General features: G+C 44.1%; 1 protein-coding gene across 1 annotated transcript in view; it reads right to left on the bottom strand.

Moving 5' to 3' along the window:
- ST8SIA6 (ST8 alpha-N-acetyl-neuraminide alpha-2,8-sialyltransferase 6) overlaps positions 1-16,193 on the bottom strand; it is a 478,017-nt gene that overhangs the window by 66,115 nt on the left and 395,709 nt on the right. The window contains exon 6 of the mRNA XM_078663574.1: positions 4,134-4,246. Coding sequence (XP_078519700.1) covers positions 4,134-4,246 — 113 coding nt within the window. The remainder of the gene's footprint in view (positions 1-4,133; positions 4,247-16,193) is intronic.

Here is a 16,193-nt window from a genome sequence, read left to right as displayed (position 1 = left end):
AGGGAAGTTGGCAATAGAATACAATTCCCTTTAAACCTGTTGCATTTTTGCTAGTATGCCTGGCATGGGGATAAAGTGGTGCATTTGGCTGCTCATTTATCGCAGTACCTGTTATAAGCACAATGATTGGCTGTCTTATGAGATGCCCATGGTGTCCCCACCATTAACCCTCTGGAAAGATCCAGTGGCTAGGAACTGAAATGCAGCCAGTATTTTAACACGTGGAAAGATGGTCTAGGAGCAGCTGTAGGAGAATTGAGATCCTGCTCCTACTTGCAACCATCTCAAGGATCACATCAGGTAAGAAGAGATATCTGGCAATGATTGCTTTCCTGGACAACCCAAAGATGTTGATGGTCTGTCTGTGAATCCTCGCTCTCCCCCTTAAATAATGATTACGCAAGGTGAAGGTTAAGGTAATAAATTATTTACCATTCGTGACATTGTGAATTTCTTTTTTGGTCTGTGGTTTGCTTTCGTATATGGATACGCTATGTGTGATTGGCAGGTATGTTGTAATAACTTTTAGCTGTTGTTGGATGTTGTGGGGTCCTGACTGTAAACTCCATCCTCTCACAGTAGGTAGCAGGTGCACTGAAGTTGAATTAAGCATTATTACAATAGATGTTTTCTATTACTTGTAGATACGTTTTATATTGTGTTAGTTTTTTATGTAAGAAAAGTTAATTATTAAAATTGCTATATATTTTTACCATAAAAGATGTTCTCTTATTTTTTAATTTTTCCCTTTGTGGTGCAGAGTTATTCCGTGCCCCCTCTGATTTCTATGAGGGGGCCTTACAAGACCTGTATTTGTACAAGACAAGCATACTGTGTAACCTACTCCAAGGCATGGCTGGGGTAGATTTGAGTCTATTTTTCAGTAGTACTACTGTGGTCATTATGAGGTTTACTTTGGTAACCAGCATTGACCTTACTACTTTGTAGTTGTGTTTGAGTATTTCAGTCGATCAAATGGGATTTTTAAAGCGCTGCTTATCACTTGTAAGGGTATCCAGACACTGGGGAAGGGGGTGAGGGTTGCTGCTGCTGAGATGGAGCAGTCGAGGAGCCAGGTATTTAGGTCCATCCTGAACTCCTGTAGGGTGGGAGCTAAGCGGAGATGGAGGGTGAGGCTGTTCCTAGATTTTGCCACACTCCTGCTCCTGTGAATGCAGGGTGTGTCGATCAAGAAGAGGGATGAGGAACAAAATATGGGTAGGTTGGTGCAAGTTCATCCTGTGGCATGCTGGTGCCTTGTTGTCTATGCTTTGTAGGCGAGGGTGAGATGTTCGAAGTGGCATTGTCTGGTGATGGAGAGCCAATGCAGAGATTTGAGGTGGAGGGTGATGTGGGTTCGTCTCTGGAGGCTGAAGATGGACTGGCTGTTGCGTTCTGGATGGTCTGGATTCTGTTTGGTAGCTGTGAGGTGATTCCTGTGTACACAGAGTTGCTGTAGTCTAGGCAGCAGGTGATGAGGCCCTGGGTGATGGTGCATCTGGTGCTGATGAGGAGCCTGTTGAAGATTATCCTGAGCATGCACAGGGTGAGGAAGCAGGAGAATGAGACAGCGTTTATCTTCTTCCTCATCAAGAGCTTGCTGTCCAGAGTGATTCAGAGGTTTCTTGCGTGTTCTGTGACCGACTCTGTAGGCCACCTGGAGTCGTCCCACAGGGAGTTGTTGCTCCCAAATGTGAGTATTTCTATTTTGTCTGTGGTGAGTTTGAGGAATGTGTTCTGCATCCAGCTTGCGATGCTGGTCACACATCTTGGTGTTAGTAAGGTCTGAGGAGTGAGAAGATGAGCTGAGTATATTCCATGTAGGAAATTATGTTCATGCTGTAGGATCTGACCACGGTGGCAATAGGGGCCATACAGGTGTTGAATAGGATTGGGCTGTGGGAGGATCCTTGTGGGACGCTGTCCATTGTAATTTTCAGACATGAGTTGAACGGTGGGAGGTGACTGCTCTGGGTTCGTCTGGTGAGGGAGGACACAATCCACTCAAGGGCTTTGCCTTGGATCCCCATTTGGTGTAGACCATGGAGGAGGGTGAAGTTGTATACAGTGTCAAATGCAGCCGAGAGATCAAGGAGAACCAGGACAGTGGTTTCTCCCTGTCTAGGAAAGTTCCGATGTCATCTGTGGCTGCAATCAGGGTGGCTTTGGTGCTGCGATTTGAGCAGAATCTAGATTGTGAGGGGTCCAGTAGGTTGATGTTATCCAGATGGCAGTAAGTTGTAGGTTTATTGATTTCTCAAGTACTTTGCTGGAAATAGCAGTAGGGAGTATGGGGGGGGCATTTTTGAGGGCTTTGGCATCCACAGTGTTTTTTTCTTAGGAGCAGTTTGATTTTTGCATGAGTTCCTTGATGATTGTGTATTTTCCCAGGTTGACCATGTGGTGAGGGCAGGTATCCTTGGAAGCTCCTGAGTGGATGGAGCCCATGATGGTGGCGGTAGTGTTCAGAGGGAGAGGTTCCCATGTGTTTATTGAGATTTTGTGAGAATCAATGATGTTGAGGAGTCTGTTGAGTTTGGTTACAGGTGGTTGGGGGTTGAGGTTTTCGTAGATGGTGGCGATTTTGCTGTTTGTGAGGGAATCACAGAGCTCCTGAGAGGAGGTTATGGAGTTCTCTGTACCTGTGGGGTTGGAAAATGTATTGATAATGCAGGATAGTTTCTTGCTGTGGTTGGAGCTCAAATCCAGGCAGGAGGCCAGGCTCTTTTTCCTGGCTGTTTTGAGCTGCTGGTGGTACTCCTTAAGGCCTCTTTTGACGTTAGAGCGGTCATTGTTTGTTTTGCTGGTGCCCCAGATCCTTTCAAGTTGCTTGCATGTGCTCTTGTGAGATTTGCGCTCTGGGGTGAAACAGCTGCGATGTTTGGTGGATCTGATGGTTTTGGTGGGTTTGAGGTGTGCCACTATGTTTGTGCAATTGTTGATCCATGCATTGAAGTTTCCGACTGCCCCCTCGAGGTCAGTGGTGGCCTCGGGAGGTGAGGAGCTGAGGTAGCTAGTCCAGAGGTCTTCGGTTACTTTGCTACAGCTCCTGTAGAGGGATATGGGTGGGTTTAAGTGTGTGGTGGAGGTGGTTGTTATGTGGAAGTGGATAAACCAGGTGATTATGGTGGCGTGACTGTACCTGATTCTGTTCTTGGCTGAGAATATGGGGTCGAGAGTGTGCCCGGCGATGCACATGGGGTCTGTGACAAATTGGGAGAGCCACAGTATTTCCATGCTCTCAAGTGGATTGGTGTTGTTGGTGTTGTTGAGGTCATCAAGGTGAAAGTTGAGGTCACCAAGGAAGAGGAGGTCCTTTGTGTTGATGGCCTGTGGGGAGATGAAGTCAAAGATGGTCTTGCAAAAGTCGAGGCATGGCCCGGGAGGTCTGTAGATGAGGGTGCCTCTGACCGTTGTTTTGCTGTTGGTGTTGATCTGAAAGGTGAGGTGTTTCACCTTTCACCTGTTGGCAGTTGCTGTGCAGTTGAGGGACTCTTTGTGGATGCACCTCCCAAAATCCAGGCTGTATTTTCTACTAATTCCATGCATTTAATAGTCGATATTTCCAAAATTTGTGCGACTTTTCCTTGCCCGACGCACATTTATTCCTATAATGAACACCTTAGGATGCTGAATTACCTGCACTCATGGCGGAAAACTCCGCTCATAAGATATAGGGCAGACATAGGCGAAGCTCTCTGTACAGTTTTTTGGGAATATTATTTGAGAGTATGTAAAGTAGTACTTTATGTTCTCAAAAATTCTTTTGGGACTTGGCCTCTTGAAGTGTATTTTTTATGATTGCAATTAAAGCTATGCATATTCCAAAAGTAGTTTTGCATTTGTAAAAAATACTATTTGTACATGTGAGACAATTTCACACATGCAAATCATATAATGCTTCACTATTATGTGAAGAAGTAGTAGGAAAAAATAAGAAAATACCATGAGATGAGAAGCTTGTTATTTTAGGTTTACCTCTTAGATGAGTGATTATGAAGCGGGCAATGAATGGAAAGGTACTAGCAGTGAGGAAAACGAGGAAATAGTAAACTAGCTAAAAAAAATATATGCCATTCCCACATGCATGAGTGCGCACATTTCAACCTGTCATTAAATGATTTCTTGCTTACCTAAATACAAACTCAGACTCGTCAATTTCAGCTCCGCAGCTGCTGTTTTGTAGAATCCCACCATTACCAACTACAGCACAGCGCTTGTAAGGACGCTCCATAAAAGGTTGTGACTAACAAATACAATAAAACAAAAGTCAGAAAATTTTATTTACATTAGTGTGTTTTCTTTAGTTTATTTGTCCATTGTGCACTGAGGCTGATTCTCAAACATTCTTAAAACAAGCATTGGCATAGCCAATAGAGTTCGCCTTTGGGCCTTTATAAGTGTTTGGACATACAGCATATTATCCTGTTAATAATCCAGTTAGTCCCACAATTTAGTTTTAAAAAATGCCTTACTTTTTCCTTCTAAATGTTGCCATCTACTATTAGTAGATTGTTTATTACTATCACTGAAAACACACATGTGTATGAAGCCTTGCACTAAGTTTCAAATAAGTTGCATCTCAACCTCCTTCAGTATTGAGCTTTGCATGAACAAACAATGCAGAAGGTGGGTCGAAAGCTGACCACTGCACATGCAGCCTCTTGTTCACAGAGACCCCTTGGACTTGCATCACCATTCTTGCCCGCTAAATAGCTGCATTTTTATATAACACAAACACATGCGCACATGCACGAGCATTCATTAAGTATATACATACGTGCACACAATTAGAGTGACACAATGGTTAGCTGTAATGGATGGATGGAAATTATCTGAATATACAGACAGGTAGGTATAGAGATAGTTTGATAAGGGCACAGATTGATGAGCAAGTAGCTCGAGCAGACTAGCTAGACAGGTAGTGAAGCAGGCAGACAGACAGACATATAGACGTGTAATGGGGTGCTGGAACAGAAATGTATTATGATTTATGAAGCAGTTTGGCAGCACGAGATGATTTTCAGATCCTTTGTAAACGTGAAAAATAGGTCATGATATTATTCATATGCTCTCAATGTTTGCAATCAACTGACAAAAAATGACCGGTTAGTTATCTGTAATATTCATTACTCCGAGTCGTAGATCTCCCCGTCACAGTCCTTAACGCATGGACCGTAGCTCCTCCGACAGAACTTCCAAGCAAAAACTTCCTTAGCCCATCCTACCCTCCAGGCCACACCCACATGCTGTGGTTCATAACCCCTGACCCACTCTAGCACATCCTGTTCTTTTTTCTGCAGACTGGTCTGTGCAAGACTCTCCACTGGAGGCGGACTGTGACCGGGAGGTCTGACGAGGAGGTAATGCACATTTGAAAACTACATGTATCAGAAAGCACAGAACACAAAAGTCTGGAAGAAAAGTACAGACTATCTGGGAATTTGAACTGTTCCAAGGGAGGCCAGGCATTAGAATAACAGATGTTTGTTGTTACCCAACTCAATGGTAGTCATTTTATCAACCACAGATGGATGAAAGGCTGAGTGGACCCACCGGGATTTGAACCTGTGACCATGAGGTCAAACACAGGCCCCTGCAGTAGACGTATTAGTCCCCTGAGCCACCAGACGTGGGATGTGGAATGTAGCCCTATCACGGCAGTCTGCTGTGAGCTGTTGTGTCAGTGTGTGCACCTGTGGTTGGGAGTGATGGGGGAATGTGGGGAGAAAAGCACCATAGTTGTATTGTTATTGCTTTGTTTCTCTTTCATTATGAAACCTGTATCGAATTCAATGAAATGTGTTATAAAAATAAAGTGACAACATGTTTGCGCACAGTGGAAAGCACTTAGCAAAGTTTAGCTGGTCATCTTTCAGTTGCTTAGTTCTGTATTTGGTTGTTAAACTGGTACTAATGAGGTGAAATTTATATCCAGAAAGTATTACCAGGTGTAAAAATGTCAAAATCCTGAAGTTACACTACCAATAAATACGCTGTATTATGCCGCATAGTTTTCTTTTTCTTGCCACATACTTTAGTCAACCCTGCAGCCTAATCTGGTGGTCCCCTTCAGCATAATTCCAGTGGCCCTGCTGATAGGGCCCTTAGTAAAGTAAAGTAAAAGTGAGTTTATAAAGCGTCTGGTTACACCAACCGGTGTGTCCCTGCGCTATGGTGAGAGGGAGAGCAGAACCAGGAAACACCGGCCTAGTTGGAGAGTCACTATTGACACGAAAACAAGTAGGTTTTAAGATCTTTCCTGAATTTCGCCTCTGATAACTCCGTCAGGAGGCTCAGGGGAAGTTTGTTTCAATTCTGTGCCGCCAAGAACCGAAAGGACCTGCCACCCATCCTGGCCTTCCTGACCATAGGAACAAGTATCAGACCAGTCCCACTTGATCTAAGAAGCCGTGTGGGCACATATCGTGTAAGTAGATTCCTCAGGTAGGAGAGGCCTGTGCCCTGGGTAATACGATGGCATGTATAGAGTGCCTTGAACAGCACTCTTTTCCTGACTGGGAGCCAGGGCAGGGAGGTCAGAGCCCTTTGGAGGCAGTCCTCCTAGGTTGCATAAGGACTAGTCATGCTGCTGCATTCTGCAGAACCTGAAGTCTATTCATACATTTGACAGTGGCACCCAGATAAATTATGTTGCCATAGTCTAGGCAAGATGTCACAAGGGCGTGCACCATGGTCTTCCTGGCATCAATAGGGAGTAGGTCCAGGGTTTTCCGCAGGCCCTTCAGGCAGCCGAGGCCGGTAGTGGGAGTAACGGCCGGGCGGTGACATGGGGAGGGGCAGGGTGGGGGGTAATAATGTATGGATTACAGACTTTAAAAGGTAAGTAAACATAAAAATAAATAAAACAAATTTCGTTGCACACACTGCATCGCGATTGGTGATGCAGTGTGTGCAACGAAATTTGTTTTATTCATGTTTATGTTTACTTACCTTTTAAAGTCCTTAATCCATACATTATTACCCCCCACCCTGCCCCTCCCCCTCCCCACGTCACCGCCCGGCCGGTACTCCTACTACCGGCCGCGACTGCCTTGAGGACTCCAAAACATGTACCCACTACACGCCTTGTTTGATGTTCATAAGAGAGATTAGAGTCTAACCATACACCCAGGTTCTTTACCTGAGAGCACGGCATGGGAGTGGGGCCCAGACTTGAGGGCCACCATGCCGACAATCATAATAATGGGGCACCCCCACCACAAGCACCTCGGTTTTATTTCCATTAAGTTTCAGGCAGTTGTTAGCTAGCCATTCAGGAGGCAAGCTCCTGCAAGCATGCTATGAAATTGGAAGCTGCCAGATCCGGTGCCTGTGATAGAGATACCACCAGTTGAGTGTCATCGGCGTACGATACGACCCTGATCCCAAAACCCTCCACTAGCTCTGCCAAAGGAGTTACATACAGATTAAACAGGGTTGGACTCAAGGCCGATCCCTGGGGCACACCCTGTCCCAGTTTGATATTTTCGGAATAGCGAATGCCCTGCCTAACCTGGAAGCTACGTTCTGCCAGGAAGGATTGCATCCACTTAAGAGCCGGGCCTGAGACACCGCCCTTATTCAGACACTGCAGCAAGGTGTAATGAGCTACATTGTCATTGGTGGCGCTCAGGTCCAAAAGGATCAGGGCCATTGTTTACCCAGCATCTAATCCTTGTCTAATGGTTTCCATGGCAAGGAGCAGAGCGGATTCTGTCGAATGTAATGCACGAAAGCCAGATTAAGAGGGGTGCAAAAGGCTAGATTTCTCGACATGTGCCATCAGTTGTTTGTTAAATACCTTCTCTACCACTTTGGCCAGATAAGGAAGCAGCGAAATAGGTCGTAAGTTGTCAAACTTATTAGGGCTGACATTTGGTTTCTTCAGTAGAACAAGCATTTGCAATGCAATAGGTCTCGCATTAGGAAAGTTTGAGCTATTGGTATTGTAAATGGCAAAGTTTTTATTTATGTGTTGTTTTTGAAAATACCAAAATTAATAGCTTTGTCATTTACAATGCCAATAGTTATAAATTTTGCAAATGTGATACCTATAGCATTTGTAATGCAATATGTTTTGTATTTACATGACTTAGATGTATTGATATTACAACTAACAATGGCGTTTAATTTTTTTAAATAACTAATACTTAAATAAAAGTTATTGTAATTTATATAATGGCAATAGCTTAAACTTTTCTAAAGAACTTTTGTGAAATTATGTTCAGTGTATTTTATTGTGACGAAAATCCAAGAACAGAAGTGAAATATTAACATCTTTTTGTGACATTTGCAATAAAGCTTGAAACATTGATAGCGTATATTTGAACCAGTTGTTATTGAATGGTTGCACAGATTGATTCTGTGGTGGCACTGAGTGATGCAACGGTCTTGCCTTTGCAAAAGTTAGAGCTATTGGCATTGTAAATGACAAATTTTGTATTTATGTGTTGGTTTTGAAAACAGATAAATAAATGGCATTGTCGTTTACAATGCCAATAGCTTAATCTCTCGCAAATGCGAGACCTATTGCATTTGTACCCACACTAACAGAGAGCCACACACACACAGAGCCACACACACAGAATCACACACACACACAGAGCTACATACACACAGCCACACACACAGTCACAAACACACAGATGTGGTGGTGGTGGATGTGGTGGTGGTGGATGTGGTGGTGGTGGATGACGTGGTGGTGGATGTGGTGGTGGTGGATGTGATGGTGGTGGATGTGGTGGTGGTGGATGTGGTGGTGGATGTGGTGGTGGTGGTGGATGTGGTTGTGGTGGATGTGGTGGTGGTGAATGTGGTTGTGGTGGATGTGGTGGATGTGGTGGTGGATGAGGTGGTGGATGAGGTAGTGGTGGATGTGGTGGTGGTGGATGTGGTGGTGGATGTGGTGGTGGATGTGGTGGTGGTGGTGGATGTGGTTGTGGATGTGGTGGTGGTGGATGTGGTGGTGGATGTGGTGGTGGATGTGGTGGTGGATGTGGTGGTTGTGGATGTGGTGGGTGTGGATGTGGTGGTGCTGGGTGCGGTGGTGGTGGTGGATCTGGTAGTGGTGGATGTGGATGTGGTGGTGTGCACATACAGATCAGGCAGAAACAGTGCAACGTTTTGTTTCCTCACACATCTGGTACTGGATGGCAATAGCAAAGCAAGTTTCTCACTTTCACAGAAGGCAGCAAGTGTAATCCTCCATGCCCACCAGAACAGATCCAGAAGAAAACACTAAAACAAGCTTTCATTACTCACACAACATGTACAGTTAAGGCATGAATGACATACAGATTAAAGACAGATCACTTGAGCGGGAGCTTAACTCACTGAGGGGAATCTATGGGTGGAAGAGTAAGGGAATATGAGTTCTGCCATAATTCCCACAAAGTAATATTCCACATCAATATCTTGAGTCGCACAATTTCCACATCTTGAGAAGTCACCATTAACTCGTACGACATTGTAATTTGGAGCAGCCCAACAATACTACACCGATACACAGGTGGGACGCTCTTTAAAAATGTTTTGAATGCACACGCGGCGTAACAGGTGTGATGCACCCGTTCAAAATGCCGCGAGCCGCCAGTGACAACACTGACATTAAAGCCAACTCCCCTTTTCTGAGTGGAACACAATTAAATTCAATTTCAGAAATAACGTGCTAGGCATTTTCCCCATAAAACTTTAATTAATTCCCTGTATCATACGCCCCCGGCACCCTCTTTTCCTTCCCAACACGGCACTTGTGCTCCACGCAGCACGTGCACACGTGCGCAGTAACTGAAACTGCTGTCGGAGTCTGACTCGGACTCAGCTTCACCCAAGGCAATCCTTCCCAGCAATTAAATGGGTGGTATAAAGGTTCCAAGCAAATCGGGTGGAGAAGAGCATTAAGAGAAGTTGAGTCATGAGGTTACTTATCAATGACGAATTGATATAATACATCGCACATTGTGCAAACTGCTTCGACAGGAAGTAGTTGTAAAAAACACGCATTCCAAGGCATGTCCTTATTATCCGGAAAAGTCAGTTCAGTTTGAATGAATCAGAACTTAAGGGAAACAGCATTTGACATGCTACTATGGAACAAGATGTGAGGGTTTCACTGTACAAGTGAATGTAAACTACCTCCATGGGAGCTTTTAAGAAGGAGACGTTATAATGGGCGACGTCTGGCACAATAGGACGAAAATAGATCACTACTGGGAATGCGTGTCTGTGAAATTAAATCTAAGAATGTCCCAGAATAAAATGTTAACCATCCAAAAATTAAATACAACAAACTCCCAACTCAAATGCTGTGAATCACAGAAATGTGAATCACTGAAATGCAAACCTCATGTGAGCAGCACAACAGGAAACAATTTATGATGGGAACAAAGCACCAATTCACCTAAACTATTAAATGTACAAAAAGTTCGTTCAAATGACCTTGCATGAAAGACAAATCAAGATGATGGACTTTCGAAAACTCCCTTTCATATCATAAGCACATTATTCTCTTCAAGGGAACAAAACGGTCACTTAGAGCGCCTGATTATACTTGAGAAAATGGAGACTCATTTAAAAGACGTACTTAAATTAGGAAATTAATCCGACAGCAGCACAGGGATATTGCAAGGATACAAGTAGGGCACATAAATATCATGAAAATGAGAGAGGATAATAAGCACCGCTGTGCTGGCAAGAATGCATTTGACTTAATCAATACTGGTGTGCACGCAATGAGACAAAACCTCAACATATTAGCCTGCTGCATATGATCAAAGCATGCCGCTCATCCAGTCCAAGTTTTTGCTTTGCCTTCAGGGACACAGTCCTGGTTGTTCAAAAAAAAAAAATTATCAGGACTACAATTACCAGAATGCAGAGAAAAATACTGGACGAGCTACTGATAGATAGGCCTGGGAAACTTGAGAGTTCAGTGGTAAAAGCATTTCATGAAGGGCAAGTCCATGCAAGCCAATGAATCAGAAAAGGATATGCGAGTCCTCCTCTTCGCGAGAGCGCGTGCTGCAGTCCATCCAGAGCTCGCGCCGCCGGCCTGCGACCAGGAAGTCAGGCAGGCCGGGCGGGACAACCAGAAACAGGAAGTAGGAGGGCGGGAGCCTACCCCGCCTCCCACGGCAGAGCCGCGATTGTTTGGAGCACCGGAGCAGGCAGGAGCCTACCCTGCGCCCCGGTGCCGAAGGAGGGAGGAAGAGTCCTGCTGCTGGGCCCTGCAGCTGCCGATGAGAGAGCCGCCGCACCAAGGAAGCCGGTGAGTGGGGCTTCGCCTTGTTGCTGAGCTGCGAGGGCGGGGGGCATGTGTGTGTGTGTGCGCGCGCGTGCGGCGGCGGCGGGGGGCTGTGTATGTGTGTGAGCGTGCATGCGTGTGTGTATGTGTCTTGGAGTCTGTGTGTATGCGTGTGTGTGTGACTGTGTGGAGGAGGGGGTGTGTGTGAGCGAGTGTCTGTCTGTCTGTGTATATGCGTGCGCATGTGCATGGCGCGGGACGGAACGTGCGCGTTCGCGCACACAAATCCGGCTTTCAAGCTCGTAACACCCTCTTGTCCTTCCTTCCCCCGATAACAGGCAACATTAGGTCTCCAGCTGGACGCATCCTTTGGATGCTAACTCCAGCTCGACCTAAAAAGGACAATTGCATTCTTCCAACTACCTGGCACTGTGTGCGTACTAAAGGATACCTCCAAGAGATGCCGAACGTTGCTACTATCCATCCTTATACTGTTCCTAGCCCCTCCAACCTGTTCCACAAACTCATGTCCCTTCCTCACAGCCTCTGGAAAAGTGGAGTAGATTTTCTCCACTTTCTCTGAGAAGAAATCCGCAATTCGGTTGCATGACTCAACTGAACCCGCAATCGGTGCGGCCGTGGACACTAGGGAGGTGATCTCCTTATAGATCTTAAATAATTCTTTCGTGGAATTTTCCGCTGCCCCAATTCTATCTTAATAGTTTATGGCCTTTGCCCTTCTAAGAAGCCCATGATATTTTTTTCGGGTTTCCAAGTACTTCATCCTATCCTGGGTAAAAAAACCTTACTCCATTGCCTCTCCCTTAAAATTGCAAGTAACTCAAAAAGAATCCCCCTTCTCAGCCCAATGACGTCTCAGCCGCTCATGTAATCAGTATCCAATTCCTGTCAGTCTGATGTGTAATATTATATTTGGATAGCTGTGGATACTGTAATGTTTTTCACTAAAGAAGTCTGAGTGACATGAAAATATACCCGAGCGAAGCTTACATGGTCTACAGTGTAATGTCCCCTGAAGCTGTGGGTGAAAAACATCACGTTTATTCGCAGTTATCCAGCTACAATTGTATGTTTGATAAGGGTTCCAGCCCGGTCTAGTATTGTAAACAGGCATTTCTGATTGTGGTATTTTAAAGAAAGAAATAAACATGGTCTGAAGGAGGCAGGCGTCATCTCCAGAAGTGTGCACTTTATACCTCACAGCAGTAGGGTCCTGCTTTGACTCCCCGTGCTGAGATGAAATTGCAGCGAATAACAGCACTTTGAAAAGCCTGTTCACAACAGAGGCACGGTATGGGGTTTGTGGAACAAAATCTTAATGAATAGGGAAATCCAAATGGTTCCCTTTTTATGATGACTAATTAACTGTAGCTCTTGTAATCCAGTTCCCTTCAGTCTGCAGTCTCTTTAGTTCTAGTAATCAAGAGACAACCTTGTTCAGTCTGACACTATGTCTGACGCTTGTAACCAGAGACAGTGTATTCTCAGCCTCATTGTATCTTTGTAGGATGTTTCATCCACATACACCTCCCATCAGTATGAAAACACGTTTTTAGGTGTGCAATCCTTAGAGAGTTCCCCTCTGTGGACACCTCACTTATAAACCACACAAAGTATCTGTCACCCTGACAACATCCTTGTAATCATCAGTTTCCGTGGGTTGGTATTGTTTATCGAGCGTTTTTAATGTCAAGATGCCTCCTTTCCCAGCAGGACAATCAATCCATGTATTACTATGGTGATATGCAGGCAGTTTTCGTCCCGGTTGACAAAACCTGCTGAACTTTGCAAACCACAGCAGGTTTATGTTATTTAGTCTAACCAACCCTCACTACAGAGTGCTTGTCCCTGACAGCTGCCTTCACTCTAACAAAGCCTGTGTACCTCTTGTAAGGTCCAGGCAGTTCTGATCAGTCTGGCAAAGTCCTTACAGTCCTTGGAAGCCACAGGCCGTTTATATCAGTCTCACAATCCGGATGTAGTTCTTGTATTCCACATTTTTTGGCACTGAGGAGATATTTCAGATGTCAATCACAGGGGAAACGACCTTAATAACGAATTTCTCACAACGAGTGACCTGAAGCTGAACAACGAATCCTAAACAACGACCTCCTTAACCACTACTTCATTTACAACGAATTTTCAGAGGTAAGTGTATTTATATGTACAGAAATATGGTAAACGGTTTCAAAAGATCATAATAGTATAATTGGTTTAATTAAAGAAAGAAAACAATATCATGTTTACTAAAATAAGAACATCTTTATAAGAGCAAGCACGACAATTGAAAATGAATGATCCATCGGTATTTATTTAAAGTATGTGACAAGGGTAGGAGGTTAAAAAGTATGTCCAGTTTTCAATACCTTGAATTTAAATCCACTACTTACTGCAAAAAATGAAACTGGACTAATTAAAAGCAGACGTTACTAGATGTAAATAACAGTACGTGTACAGTAATTTGGGAATACTGACATCTAGTGGCTAGATGTAACTTGAAACGGCACGGTTAATAATACACACTCACTTATTTTGACAGCACACAATTAACAAATATCAATTAGTGACCAGCGGAAGTTATGACTCAATTTCCAAGATAAGAAATTTGGGAAAGAGACAGCACAATTAGTAATAGTCGTGGAATAAGCATTACTTAGTTTTATTTGATATGGGCTGATTTGCAGCAATACATTAATTCAGCGTGACTCCCTGGGACAGTCTGAAACAGTAGAGGCAAAAGATAATTTATAAAAAAATATTTTTAAAAAGAAGTGTTGTTTGCATTTTTTGGATCGTGTTTCAAAATGCGTTGTTTTGAAAGTAGTGGTAGATTCAGAGTATATGTCAATAGATTAATGTTCGTATTTAAGTAAGTCGTGGTTCGGTACACAGTTGTTTGGCTTTGGTCGTTGTTTAGCCTTCGTGGTTTAGGCATTCGATATTTATGGGGTAGCTGTTTAATCATACATTCCAATCACAGACCAAAATACAGATATTCTTATTCATCTACCCGTACACAAGGCAGACGAAAAGCTGCACACCTGCCACAATAGGAGTTCATAAGCCTCATGGTTCGAGGCAAACTAGTTCCTCTTTTGGGGGAGGAAGCAGTGCTTCATTTGTGCTGGTGTGGCTTTCCGGCACTCGTTTCTAAACACTAGGACACTTTGTCTGGGCTTGCACTTATATTTTAGTGTTGCTTGCTAACAGTTCAGCATCGGTACCAACAATTCGTTATTTTTTACTGCAGTACATAAGGTCTGACGAAGGAGCAGGGTGGTGGGAGGCTGAAGGGGAAAGTGAGATTGTGTTACGCGGCATGACGCAATACTTAAACATAATACTGTGGCTAAATGGCTGCTCTGATTTCCGCAGCACTGGCCCGCCACAACCACCTCATTCCAGTGGTGGATGGTAAAATAGATTTGCAGGCTCAAGATGTCCTTGTACTCCATACGCAATGGAGTACTGTTTCTCTTCCTTCAGTCACTGTCTCAGTGCCCTCCTGCACAATGCATTCGCCATAACCAAAGTGTTACGAGTTATTCACTCATTCAGGCCCCACTCCTCAAACTAGTCAACAAAATACCTGAGTGTGTGGTCAACACAAATGTGGCAGGGCAGGATCTGACAATTCAGCGCACCACACAAAGAGTGCAATTGAGTTGAATTTGTTCCATTCACTGTGGCAGCAAAGACTAAAGTTCTGGAACATTAGCAGTTCACAAGGCACAAATCACATGCAACAGGAGACGCCAAGGAAATTCACATACCTGGGCGTTTAACAGCTCAGATTCAAAGTGAAAGTGCTTGCCAGTAGCGTGTGTAAGCCATTTTAGGCAGGCTAAACTCACGGTAAAAAATGCAAATGCCTTCCAAAGCATGAAGCAAGGCATCTGTAAACATGGTGCCCTACTGATACATGAGCTGAAGCAAACAATAAAACAAATTGTGTGCACAAAAAAAGAGTAAAACCACATGTAACAGGGGCAGTCTCAGGGGAGAGTCTGTAACACCAAAAGGCGGGACTAATGAAGCATACTGACCAAACAAAAGCAGGCATTTATTAAGGAATGAATGGAAAAGATGGGCGGTGCTTCAAGCCCACAGTCTAGATACAGACCCAGAGAGCAGCTCATGCACTGTATAGACTCAACCTAAAAATATGATTTGCTGATTTCCTCCTATGATTGACATAGGTAGATACATTTCAGATGATTCACAAAAATACCTAGAAATATGCATTGAAACTGTTGACTTTCTTTTACCTTGATGACTGAAGGTTTTATTGTGATGGAGGTGGTGGAAGAAACACTGTCAAGTGTACAACACTTTTGCAGTCTATCTAGGTTCTTGTACCTATCACTGGTGTCAATTCACCAAAATGATAGTTGTAGCAGAAGTGTCATCACACACCTATTGACTCTTGATGACATCGCATGGTTCTCTGCTTGTCTCACCTTCCGCCTCACACTAGTCTCCTATGTGCTCTAGGGGAAGGATATGGTGTGAGAAATTACAGAATAGTAGTAGGGCTCATAATGCCCTGATAGCTCTCTAGTCCAGTGATTTAGAATAATCCCTGAGGTCAGGTATAGCAGGGGCAAGGATAGGAGGCACCGAAAAGCTTCTAGGGATAACAGTTCCTACTCCTTTCACCCCTTCCTTGAGTAGCGGTACAGTTATTAATGGTGCAACAAGTGCAGTGGCAAAGGGTCATTTTGTTTGAAGGAGACTCCTGCATATAGATTATGGTTGTTTAAACAATGTTACCCAGGGTCGTGGGGGCATTTTCCTGGATTGCATTAGAGTCTATCACACCCTGAGAATGCTACTGTTATGGACTACCATTGTGCCTGTCAATTTAACCTTATAAAAGTAAACAAGATCAGCTTATCCTGCTGCCATTCTTCTAATATAGTCCTCA

This window comes from Lissotriton helveticus, chromosome 10 (assembly GCF_964261635.1).
Source record: "Lissotriton helveticus chromosome 10, aLisHel1.1, whole genome shotgun sequence".
Taxonomy (NCBI): Eukaryota; Metazoa; Chordata; class Amphibia; order Caudata; family Salamandridae; genus Lissotriton; species Lissotriton helveticus.
This window is presented reverse-complemented; position numbering and strand designations above follow the sequence as displayed.